The following is a 12,599-nucleotide window of genomic DNA, read 5'->3' as shown; positions in this document are numbered from 1 at the left end:
AATAAGTTTGAATTCTCTGTGGATTCTGGTTATTAGACCTTTGTCATAAATATAACTTGCAAAAATCCTCTCCCATTCTGAGGGCTGTCTATTTGCTTTACTTAGTGTGTTCTTGGCAGTGCAGAAGCCTTTTAATTGCCTGGGATGAAAGAGGGAAGGGGAGGGAAAGGGGGAGGAGGGGTGGGTCGACAGAGGGAGGGTGAGTAGGAGGACCACACCTATGGAGCATATTGCAAGCACAAGTTGGATCTATCAGGGGTAGAACACAAATGTCTTAATGCTGTAATTGGGTAAATGAGGTGAAGGCTGTGTTGATTAGTAGGATGTAAGGACTCCAATTTGTACAAATAATCAACACATTGAATCCCATAATGGCATAAATGTATTTATGATCTATGTACAAATGACTTAATAAAAAAATTTCTTTTTATTAATTATTTAAAACTATGGAGGAAAGAACAGCTGGCATTCAAGCTCAAATAATGAGCAGGAAATTCCAAATTGAGGAGGAAGTGTGCTGGAGAGGAGGGTGGGGACATTCTGGTTCAGTGAGGACAGAGGTAATAACCATTAGGCAGAGCAGTGCACAGACGGACCCAGCAGCATGGAGGAAAAAGGATTATTCAGAGACCAGCAAGAATTTGGTATTTCTACTACTGTATTCGATTCCTCCAGAATATTTATTTAATTCATTTTTGTTACTTCTCTGGATCTCCAGTACATTTTATGGTACCTGATGCAGATCTAGTAAGTACTCTCAATATTCTACAGTATAAGCTTAAAGATCTATGTGTTTGACTTAACAAAATAATTTTTTTTAAAAAAAAAAAGAAAGAAAAAGAGGTTGAGAGCTAAGATTCATAAAAGTGCACTGATGACCATCCTTTTTTTTTTTTTTTCAATGTTGCTGAAACTTATCTGTATACCTACTTCATTAAGGAAGGAATAATGAATCGGATTAGACATTGGAACGCACACCTCATAAAACTTACTGAAAACGCAGGGTCCGTCTGGGGGAGGGAGTAGTCAGAGTGGCCCCTTAACTCTGACTTTTTGCCTGATTGAACGTGTTATGTGTACACTTACAAAACAGGAAATTTCAGCAGATAGAACTTGAAACGGGTGTGAAATCAGGATTCCGTTTTGAAAGCATTCAACAAATATTGTGATTGTCAGGCACAGTGCTAGGCACTGGGCACAATGCTGAGATCGACATTATTTTAATTCTTCAGTAATTGACAGTCGTTGGGCATTCAGAAAGTAAAGAAACTATTGCAAGACAGGGTGTGGATTATAGCCACTCTCTGGTCCCCTCTCCTGCATTCATTCATTTTGTCCCAATACCTATCTTGACCCAGAACTCAACACCTCCCTCGGTTTCCCCACTCAGTGCTTCAGGCATTGGGAAGCCGTAGTTCAATGAGAAGGTGGTGATTTCATACCAGTTGTGACTGTGTGCTGTGTCTTGTTTAAAATAATGTCACCTTCTCCAAAGGTGAACCGGCTCTATGTTAGCCCTTGTTCTCTCCCTTCTCCTTTGCAAGTGATGGGTCTTTTTGCCTGCCAGATCCAAGACATAAAACATTTTTTAATTCTGCCAAATGAATCCACCTAAAACAAAAGCTTTCCACCCAATCTAGACTTCACGGAGAATTTGTTAAAGGACAGGAGAGGCTTTACATTTTATACTCAAAGTAAACCCAAAGCATCTAATCTTGGTTCTGTTCTCCAAGACCTTCTTCAGACTCCTTTTCTTTACCTTTTCTCCAGCAGGACCCAGCCTTGTTGGATCTTTTTTCATTGTGTAGAATAATTCCGTCCTGGAGTCTCTACTTCCAGATTTCATACTTGTTGCCCGGCAAAACAAAAGCTATCCACACCCCACTTCCTCACCCAGGACACAGGATTAATTTCCTCTTTACAGCGTTTTACAGATTAAGTTTCCTAACAAGAGAATATTCTTGTGGTCCCCTCGGCTACGCCAAGTCTTCCCCCAAAAGTCGTACTGGAGAATTAATTTTTCTGCTTCTCATTGTAATTGGAGATGTGTCATAACTGAGAAAATACGGAGCGCAGGGAGAGAACGTGTGAGGGGCATCTGACTCCCATTTCAGGGTTCTACACGGAGGAAGCAACAGTCCTATCTAAAACCTGGGTAGGATTAGCTGATGAGTCGGCAGAGGGGATAGGGCAGGGGCTGCTGTTTAGGAGAAGGAAAGCAGAGAGTGTGGCTCACAAAGGCAGAGCAAAATCCTGGTGGCAAATTACATATTAAAAACAAGACAGTGGGGGCGCCTGTGGCTCAAAGGAGTAGGGCACCAGCCCCATATGCAGGAGGTGGTGGGTTCATACTCAGCCCCTGGCCAAAAAAAACAGTGTGGAGGGAAGGCAGGCAGGCAGGGAGGCTTTGGCATTTTACAAGTTTCCCATTCGCAGCTTTTTGTGAGCTGGTATCAAGGGATCTCAATTTTCTGTAACGAAAATGTACCTAACTAAAAAATAAATAAGTAAAATGATTTTTTTTTTTTTAAAGTGAATCTGGGTGTGGTGGCTCACACCTATAATCCTAGTACTCTGGGAGGCTAAGCCGGGAGGATCCCTTGAGTTCAGGAGTTGGAGACCAGCCTGAGCAAGAGAAAAACTTCATCTCTACTAAAAATAGGAAAACTAGCCAGGCGTTGTGGCAGGCGCCTGTAGTCCCAGCTACTCAGGAGGCTGGGGCAGGAGAATCTCCTGAGCCCAGGAGTTGGAGGTTACTGTGATCTATGACACCTCAGCCCTCTAGTCTGGAGCAACAGAGTGAGACTCCGTCACAAAAATAAACAAAAACAAAAAGCCAAAAAACAAACCAAAAAACAGTGAATAAGTGCAGAGGGCTTCTGCTTCTCACACAGTTCCTCTCTCGTGTCATCTCTCCTAGGGCGCTCATCATGTCTCCAAAAACGATGCTACAGAAAATGCTGCTGGTGTTGCTATCTTTTTTCATAGTTACCTGGATAATTTTTATCATTCCTCAAAACTCTATAAAGGTAGGAACAGTTTTCTCGGTGTGATCTGAAGCCCCCACCTGTGGGACCTGCATCTGTCACCTCCTCCTGGACCCCACCTCTGCTGGGTTCTCCCTTCACTGTTCAGCTTTTCAGGGGAACTGTGGACATTGACCCGCTGTCTCCTCCTCTTGTGCCATTCAACCTGCATCCACTCCCATCAGGATCCCACCTCCCACATACTCCCCAAACAGCCCTTGTTAAAGCCACCAACTTCCTTGTCACTAAATCCGGATGCCTATGTTACCTGACCATACACATCCACTTTGTCATTTTGGTCTTTTATTTTGTCTATGATTTCTTTTTTCATGCAAAATCATCTTATTTAATAAATCGCTTTTTTTTTTTGGAGATGCAGTCTCACTATGTCGCCCTTGGTAGAGTGCCATGGCGTCACAGCTCACAGCAACCTGAAACTCTTGCCTCAGCCTCCCAAGTAGCTGGGACTACAGGCGCCTACCACAACTCCCGTCTATTTTTTGGTTGTAGTTGTCATTGTTGTTTTTGGCAGGCCTGGGCTGGATTGGAACCCACCAGCTCCCGTGTGTGTGGCTGACGCCCCGGGCACTGAGCTACAGACGCTGAACCTTTAGTAATTCACTTTATCTTACTGTTTTTGGATGTTAAATGGTTGGGAAAGTTTTTTCTACTCTAAGGTTACATAGTAATTCACCTGTTTTTAAACATTTCTTTACTAGTGTAGTTCCATTGTCTATAAATATTTGATCTACTTGGAATTCATGCTGTTGAATAGTACGAGATATCGATCTAATTGAACTTTTTCCATATATCTGTCCATTTATCCTAATCCTCTTATTAAAAATTCCATCCTATCTCCCCACTGATTTTGAGCGCTGCCTCTATAGCATACTAAACTTGGATGTATAATGAGGTCTCTTTCTGATTTTCAATTCTGTTCAGCTGTCTTTTTATTCATACACCAATACCGCACTATTTTAATTATGAAGATTTGACAAGTAAGTTTTAATATCTAGTAGGGCTAATCCTCCCAGCCCCAGGATCCTGGTTTTTTATCCCCTATACATTTTCTCTCTTTTTTTTTTCCCCCTACCCATTTTCTAACTCTTCATTCTCATTTATCTTTTCAAGTGAACTTTCTAATTTGACCGGTCTGGTCCGGAAACAGCTGAGGATATTTTTATTGTGATTTCATTAATTCCATACATTAACCTTGGAAGACTAGACAGCTTCTTTGTGATGTTAAGTGGTTTTGCTCAAGAATGTAATTTCTTTTCCATTTGGGCCATTTTGTTTTCTCCGGTCGTGTTTTGTGAGTTTTTCTCTTTCAAGTCTTGGACATTCAGTTAAATGGGTGCCTCGGTATTTTATTACCATTTTGCTACTGTATATCCAAGTGTCTCCTCCGTTCATTCTTTCTGGGTTTTGTCTGTACACACGAAGGTCATTGATTTTTATATATTGATTTTATTGCCTACTCTCTTACCAAATTCTTTTACTGTTCATAGTCATTTTAACACTGACGCTTCAGGGTTTTCCAGATAAATAAGCATTGCATCTGAACACAAAGAAACTTCTTTTTCAAGTCCAGTGTTTCCAATTTCTCTTGTCTAACTGCATTGGCTAATATCTCCATCCCTTGTTAAATAGTAATGGGATGGGGCGGCACCTGGGGCTCAAAGGAGTAGGGTCCCAGCCCCGTATGCCAGAGGTGGTGAGTTCAAGCCCAGCCCTGGCCAAAAACTGCAAAAAAAAAAAATAGTAATGGGGTGGTGGGAGTCCTTGTCTTATTCCTACTGTCAGTAATAAAGCCTCTAGTCCTTCCCCGTTAGTAAAATGCTAGATTTTGAGTTAAACATATATTCTGTGTGTCTACAAGAGCCATAAATATTTTTGCTGAGTGTGTTTAACATTGAACATGTGCTAATATTCTCAAAGCCGTTTCGTGCCTACATGCAGATAATCATATCATTTTTCTCTCCGGCTGTATTAATATGATGGAGTATAGTAAGAACCACATCAAATTCGTATTCCTGGAACACCACTCTCTAAGCATGGCATGTTATTATTTGGTAATGTCCATTTGGATCCTGTTTGCTAATATTTTGAGATTTATGCCTCAATATTCACACGTCTATAGTCTGTATAGTTTTCTTTAGTACAAGCTTTATTGGTTCTTGGGAAATACGTTATGCTTGGAGGTTTTTTGTTTCTTTTTACTTGTAGTGCTCTGAAATAGATTAAGTAATTGATTATTAGAGTTAGTACTTTTCGGTGGGTGTGTTCTATTATTTTTTTCACTATGTTTTTTTTATGCCATTCTGGTTAATTTTGACAGGTTTTACTTTCCAAATTAACCATTTTATCTAGATTCTCACACATATTTGCTGGAAATTGTGAAACATCATCTCAGGACGTTTTAAATTTTTTCTTTCCAGGTTTTCTACACTGAAATGTCTAATTTTGAATGTTTGTGGGTTTTTTGCTTTTGCGTTGATTAAATTCACGGGTGGCTTGCCTGTTTTCCCCCGCCCCCCAAAGGAAAGCCCAGCTTTTTGTTTGTTCTATTAATTTTTGGTATCTTAATACATTATTTTTGCTTTTGTCTCCCTATAAATTTCTCCCTCCTACTTTCTTGTTTATTTATTTTTTTCTGAATATTACAGGGATACAAAGATTTTGGTTACATACATTGCTTTTTATCACTTGGGTCAAGGTTGTACGTATTCCCATTTCCCAGATAGTGAGTGTTGGACCCACCAGGTATGAATTGAACATCCCCTGGTTTCTCCACCCCCTTCCTGATTTTCTGTGTTATCTCTGCATGTGCAGATTCCTCAAAGAACTAAAAGCAGATCTACCATTCGATCCACTGCTCTCTATTTACCCAAAGGAAAAAAGACATTTTATTAAAAAAAAAATACCTTCTGTTTTTTTTTTTTATTTAATCTGTTTTCTTTTTTCTTACTTTTGAGCTAGGGGGTTACCTCATTTGCTTTTTTTCTCCTTATTTAACAGGGCAGTTAATGCTGTCAATTTTTATCTGATAATTGTTTTAGCTGTATCTCATAGATTCTACTGTAACAGGTTAGTTGTGGTTATTTTTACAATACCCTCTAATTTTATTTTGTATTTCTTTTACTCAAGAATTGTTTTAAAACTTTTTACTTTCACAGTGGAACGGTATTTTGAGGTTTTTAAATACATTTCTATTAAATTTCTACATTATAATCAAAGAAGGTTGTTTTTATTACTTACAGTAATTAGCATTTGTTAAGGTTTTCTTTGTGACCTAAGATACAGACAATTATTTGTAAAGTTTTGTTATCTTCTTAAAAAGAAGGTGTATTCTCTGTTACTGGAATTCAGAGTTCAGTATATGTCTGCAAGATCTTTCTTTATCACTATTAGTTCTTATAATTAGTAACTACCTTACTAATTTTTACCTTACTTACTTTACTTAAAATTAGTAACTACCTTACTAATTTTTTTGTCCACATGATACTCCTGAGATAGCTCATTATATTAAATGCACTTATCATTAATTTATCTATTTCCACTTAATCTCTTATAGTTTCTGCCTTGTGAATGTATTTCTGTATTGTGTGTATATTACTCATTTGTGAATTAATTACTGTTTAGCACATAAGATGTTCTCCTTTGTCTCTGAATACTTTTTTTTTAATATTTGGTAAGTCTTTATTTCTGCTATTTAATTCCATAACCTAAGATCCACAATGTTTTGTTTTTTTTTTTCTTGGAGACAGAGTCTCAAGCTGTCGCCCTGGTAGAGTGCGGTGATGTCATAGCTCACAGCAACCTCCAACTCAGGCTCAAGCGATCCTCTTGCCTCAGTTTACGGGGGTGAGCCACCTCGCCCAGCCTCTTAATACTTTTTGGTGTGACTATTACTTTACAATTCCACCTTCCTTTCCCCTTTTTCTCTTTTTATGTTTTTCAACCTGGCATAATTATTGCCCAAACTCTCATCTTCTTAAGATTTAATAAACTTTTCATTTTAGAATAGTTCCAAACTTATAAAAAAAAATTACAAGAATATTATAGGGAGTTCCTCTACACCCTTAATCTTAACTTCCCTCATTTTTAACAATATTGTGGCACATTTATCCCAACTAATGAAACATATCAGTATGTTATTATAGGAAGTCCATATCTTATTCAGAGTTCCTTAATTTTTACCTAATGTCCTTCGTCCATGATCTTACCCTGGATACCATGTTACATATGTTCTTTCTCTTTAGGCTTCTCTAAGACTTTCTTTGTTTTGGGCGACCTTGATAGTTTTAAAATATAGTGACAGGCGTTCTGTAGAATGTCCTTCCATGTTAGTTTGTCATTTTTTGTTGTAGTTAAATACAGTTTACGGGGTTGGGGAAGGAAGCCTACAGAGGTAAATTGACCTTCCACTTATCACATCAAGGATGTGTGCCAGCAACATATGGCTTATTGTTGATGACTTTAACCTTGAACTTGGCCAATATTTGCTGATTTAATATACAGTATGGAATGCAGAGTAATATAATCATGAAACAGATTTAATATAACCATCACCTCACTTATTTGTTGTGGTAAGACATTTACAGTTTACTCTTAGTTGTTTAGAAATATATCCTTGCATTGTGCACATTAGTTGAGATCCCATCAAATGCCCTCCCTACTCCCACTGGACACCTTCTCCCTTCCTCTCCCTTCCTCTCCCTCCTCCCCCCTTTCCCTTTGTTGGACTATATTTGGGTTTTATCATTCATAAGAGAGTGTGTTTTGATATTGGTTTCAATATCTACATTGGATACCTTTTTCCCATTCTTGAGATACTTTACTAAGAAGGACGTCTTTCAACTCCGTCCAGGTAAACATAAATGATGTAAAGTCTCCAGCCTCATTGATGGCTGAATAGTATTCCATAGTATACATATACTACAGTTTGTTGCTCCATTCATGGGTTGATGAGCATTTGGGCTGCTTCCATGACTTGGCAATTATGAATTGGGCTGCAATAAGCATTCTGGTGCAAATGTCTTTGTTGTAAAATTATTTTTGTTCTTCTGGGTAGATACCTAGGGAGAGGAAGGGAGAAGGTGTCTGGTGGGAGGAGGGAGTGAAAATGGAATTGTGGGGTCAAATGGAAGGTCAACTTTTAGATTCTTGAGAATTCTCCATACTTCTTTCCAAAAAGGCTGTATTAGTTTGCAATCCCACCAGCAGCGTAGAAGTATGTACATTCTACGTACCTTCTACGTACCTTCTCTCCACATCCATGACAGAATCTGGTGTTTGGGAACTTTGTGATGTGGGCTAATCTTACTGGAGTTAGGTGACATCTTAGAGTGGTCTTGATTTGCATTTCTCTGATGATTAAAGACAATGAACATTTTTCGTGTGTTTTTTGGCCATTCATCTGTCATCCTTGGAGAAGTTTCTGTTCAAATCTCTTGTCCACTTGTAGAGAGGGTTGTTTGCACTTTTCCTATTGTTTAATTTGAGGTCTCTGTAGATTCTAGTTATCAGACCTTTGTCAGAATCATAACATGCAAAAATCTTCTCCCATTCTGAAGGCTGTTTGCTTTTCCTGAACTGCCCTTAGCTGTGCAGAAGCGTTGTAGCTTGATCAAATCCCAGTAATTTATTTTTGATGTTGCTTCAATTGCCAGGGGAGTCTTCCACATAAAATATTTTCCCAAGCCAATATCTCCAAGCATTTTCCCTGCACTCTCTTCTAGCATTTTTATAGTTTCATGTGTTAAATTTAAGTCTTTTATCCATTGAGAATCAATTTTTGTTAGTGGTGAGAGGTGAGGGTTCAGTTACAATCTTCTACAGGTCACTAACCAGTTCTCCCAGCACCATTTGTTAAATAAGGATTCTTTTCCACAATGCATGTTTGTTAGGCCTGTCAAAAATCAAATGATGATCTGTGGCTGGGTTTATTTCTAGATTCTCTATTCTATTCTATATATCTACATCTCTATTTTTGTGCCAGTACCATACTGTTTTGATCACTATAGATTTGAAGTATAACCTGAGGTCTGGTAGTGTGATGCTTCCAGATTTGCTTTTATTTCTAAAGAGGGTATTGGCTACTCATGTTTTTTTCTGATTCCATACAAAATGAAGTACTATTTTCCAAGTTCTTCAAAGTAAGACATTGATGCTTTGATGGGGATTGCATTACATCTGTAGATTGCTTTGGGTAGTATGGATGTTTTAACAATGTTGATTCTTCCCAGCCATGAGCATGGTATGTTTTTCCATTTTTTAGCATCTTACAGCTATTTCTTTTCTCAGGGTTTCATAGTTTTCGTTATAGAGATCTTTCACTTCCTTTGTTAGAAAAATTCCCAAGTATTTCATCTTCTGTGGCACTCCTGTAAAAAGAATAGAGTTCTTGACTGTCTTTTTGGCTTGACTATTGTGGCATAATAAAAGCTACAGATTTGTAAGTCTTGATTTTGTATCCCAAGACACTGCTGGATTCATTGATCACTTCTAAGAACTTTGTAGTTGAGTCCTTGGGGTTTTCCAGGTATAAGATCATGTCATCCATGAAGAGTGAGAGTTTGACCTCCTCTGACCCCATTTGAATACCCTTGATCCCCTTCTTTTGCCTAATAGTGATGGCTAAAACTTCTAATACTATGTTAAATAGCAGTGGTGACAATGGGCAGCCTTGTCTAGTTCCAGATGTGAGTGGAAATGTTTTCAATTTTATTCCATTCAGTATGACGCTGGCTGTGGGTTTGCTGTGGGCGGCCTCTATCAGTTTAAGAAATGTCCCATCTAAGCCTATTTTCTTCAGAGTTCTAATCTTGAAAGGATGCTGGATATTATCAACAGCCTTTTCTGTCTCAATTGATAGAATCATATGATCTTTGTGTTTTATTTCATTTCTGTGGTCTATTATATTTATAGATGTACATTTGTTGAACCAACCTTGTAACCCGAGGCTAAAGTCAGCTTGATCAAGGTGTATAATTTCTTTGATGTGTCATTCAATTCTGTTTGCTAGGATCTTTTTGAATATTTTTATATTGACATTCATTAATGATATTGGTATTTTTCTATTTTCCTTTGTACTAAATAAGGTTTTTATAAACATTTTCCAGAGATATATAAAAAGGTTTTTATTTGGCTTTTTGTTTGCATCCCTCTCTGTTTCTTGGCTGGCTCTGCCAAAGATTTGTGTTTTGGCTTTGCCAAAGGTTTTTCAAAGATTCGACTTGGATTCTATTCATCTTCATTTTAAATGATATTTCCTTATTTCTTATCTGTTTTGGTTTACTCTGCCACTTTGTGACCAATCACCAGGGTTTTACTGATGACACTAGAGTGGAGTGCAGCCTGGTCATGCATTTTTTTAAAAAGTTTGATAGGTGTTTTAAAGTGTGAGGGGGTTGGCAATCACTGGTGTGTAATGCCTGCTCTCAAACCTACCTGATCCCAGGGTTGCCCGTGAGGCTTTTGGAAAACATACTGCCACAACATAGTGATTATGAATCAGTTGGTCTGGACTGTAGCCAGAGAATCCATGTTTTTAGAAAAGCTTGGCAAGTGCTTCTGACTCTCCACAAGGTTTTGAAATCCCCGAATTTGAGTTTGAAAGGCTAAAAGCATAAGTGACCTCTAAGCTTGCAAGAACTTCTAAATTAGAAGTCAACAGAGAGGAGGTGGCTAGCAGTCCAGAAAGAAAAGAAAGCATGAGTAAAAAGCAAGAGCTGAAAGAAAGGAAGGTCAGCTCCTAAAAATAAAATAGTTCTATCAAAACATCAAGTGGAAGGGAGGGATTGGCAAGAACGGGTTGTTAAAAATAGGCCACCGAATAAAGCCACGTTAAGAACAGACTTCATTCCAAGACTTATGAGAAGCTATGAAAGGGCTTTCAACAGGGACATGTGTATGGTTTTGCTTTAGAAGAACTTACTTAGCTACAATCAGGAAGGTAAATAGAGAGAAAGCCAGATTGTCTCCATGCAATCGGAACGCAGCTTTCATCTCTGAGGGGACTTGAACTCTGATACAGCCAAGGAGGAAAAGACCATTAGACAAAGGAAAAAGGTACACAGAGGTAGAAGTGACAGGAATCAGTTATCAGAAGTAAGGTGAATAAAAAAAGGAAGAGAAAATGCATTGACACCAATTTAATACTCATAAGCATTACCTGAGCTGTATGTTTTGGATATCAAATATTTATCTACAGCCCTTCAGGTATTTTTTAAAATATTAAGGTAAAAATGTAAATGTTCACATTTTATTCAAAATCGTCGAAAAGCATAAATAATATTATTTGATATGATACTAGATAAATATTCAATATGTAACATAAATAAATATTCAAATTCAAAATAAGTAAAAATGACTAGGAATGGGTTCATTTCATAGTATGTCACATTTCTTGTCATTTCAGCCTTGGCCTCTTTTAAACTTATCCACCTTCCTCCCTCACTGGAACACCACTATGAAGTCCTCATTCCCCAAAACACCAGTGAGCCCGAGAAAATCACCAACAGAGACTGAGCTGAGAATACAGGAAATCATGGCGAAACTAGACCAGCAGATCCCGCCCAGACCTTTCACTCATGTGAACACCACCACCAGTGCCTCACACAGCACAGCCACCATCCTCAACCCTCAACACACATACTGCATGGGGGACCAGCTGGACGTCCTGCTGGAGGCGAGGGACCACTTGGGGCACCGGAAGCAATATGGTGGGGATTTCCTGAGGGCCAGGATGTTCTCCCCAGCCCTGCAGGCAGGCGCTGCAGGAAAAGTGACCGACTTTAACAACGGCAACTACCGTGTCACCTTCACTCTATTCTGGGAGGGCTGGGTCACCCTGTCTGTCCTGCTCATCCACCCCAGTGAAGGGGCATCGGCCCTCTGGAGGGCCAGGAACCAAGGCTATGATAAGATTATTTTCACAGGTAAATTTGTTAACGTCACCTCCCATGTCTTCACTGAATGTGGCCTGACCCCAATGTCAAGGGGAGAGCTCTGTGAATACCTGGACAATAGAGACCAAGAAGCCTTCTACTGTGTGAAGCCTCCACACATGCCCTGTGAGGCCCTGACTCACATGTCCAGCAGGAATCGGAACATTTCTTATCTCACTGACCAGGAAAAAGCCCTTTTCCACAGGTAAGTACAGTTCTCAACACACTGAGGTGCCCCCAGGTAGGGGGCCTCCACTGCCCATCTCAATACTGAGAAAGACCTTCTCAGATGCCCGACTCAAGGTCAAGCATGTGGTGTCTCCATGGGGCTCAAGGTTGCATTTCTCCTGAAAAGTTCAATAACAGAGGGCTGCACAGGTGGAACTCTATACTGTACAGGCCTCTTCTTCTCCAGAATGATGGGGATTGTCAGACTTAGTCATGTTTTCTTATAACAGATCTGTGGGTTTTACACAATATATTTGGTGGAAAACTATTCTGCTATGTGCTCATAGATGTTCTGCTCCTTGACGTGCCATGTCATGGTCCATTGATTCACCCTTGTAAATATCTTGCATTCATCCATTTCTCCCCACGTCCAGTGCTGCTGTCCAAGTTCAGA

General features: G+C 39.2%; 1 protein-coding gene across 1 annotated transcript in view; it reads left to right on the top strand.

Moving 5' to 3' along the window:
* The first annotated feature begins 2,930 nt into the window (after window positions 1-2,930).
* Window positions 2,931-12,599, top strand: part of NXPE1 (neurexophilin and PC-esterase domain family member 1) — an 18,328-nt gene continuing 8,659 nt past the window's right edge. The window contains exons 1-2 of the mRNA XM_003794765.1: window positions 2,931-3,029; window positions 11,449-12,182. Of these exons, the coding sequence (XP_003794813.1) occupies window positions 2,931-3,029; window positions 11,449-12,182 (833 nt within the window). The remainder of the gene's footprint in view (window positions 3,030-11,448; window positions 12,183-12,599) is intronic.

Source organism: Otolemur garnettii, unplaced genomic scaffold, assembly GCF_000181295.1.
Source record: "Otolemur garnettii isolate 467f Iridium unplaced genomic scaffold, OtoGar3 scaffold00086, whole genome shotgun sequence".
NCBI lineage: Eukaryota > Metazoa > Chordata > Mammalia > Primates > Galagidae > Otolemur > Otolemur garnettii.
This window is presented reverse-complemented; position numbering and strand designations above follow the sequence as displayed.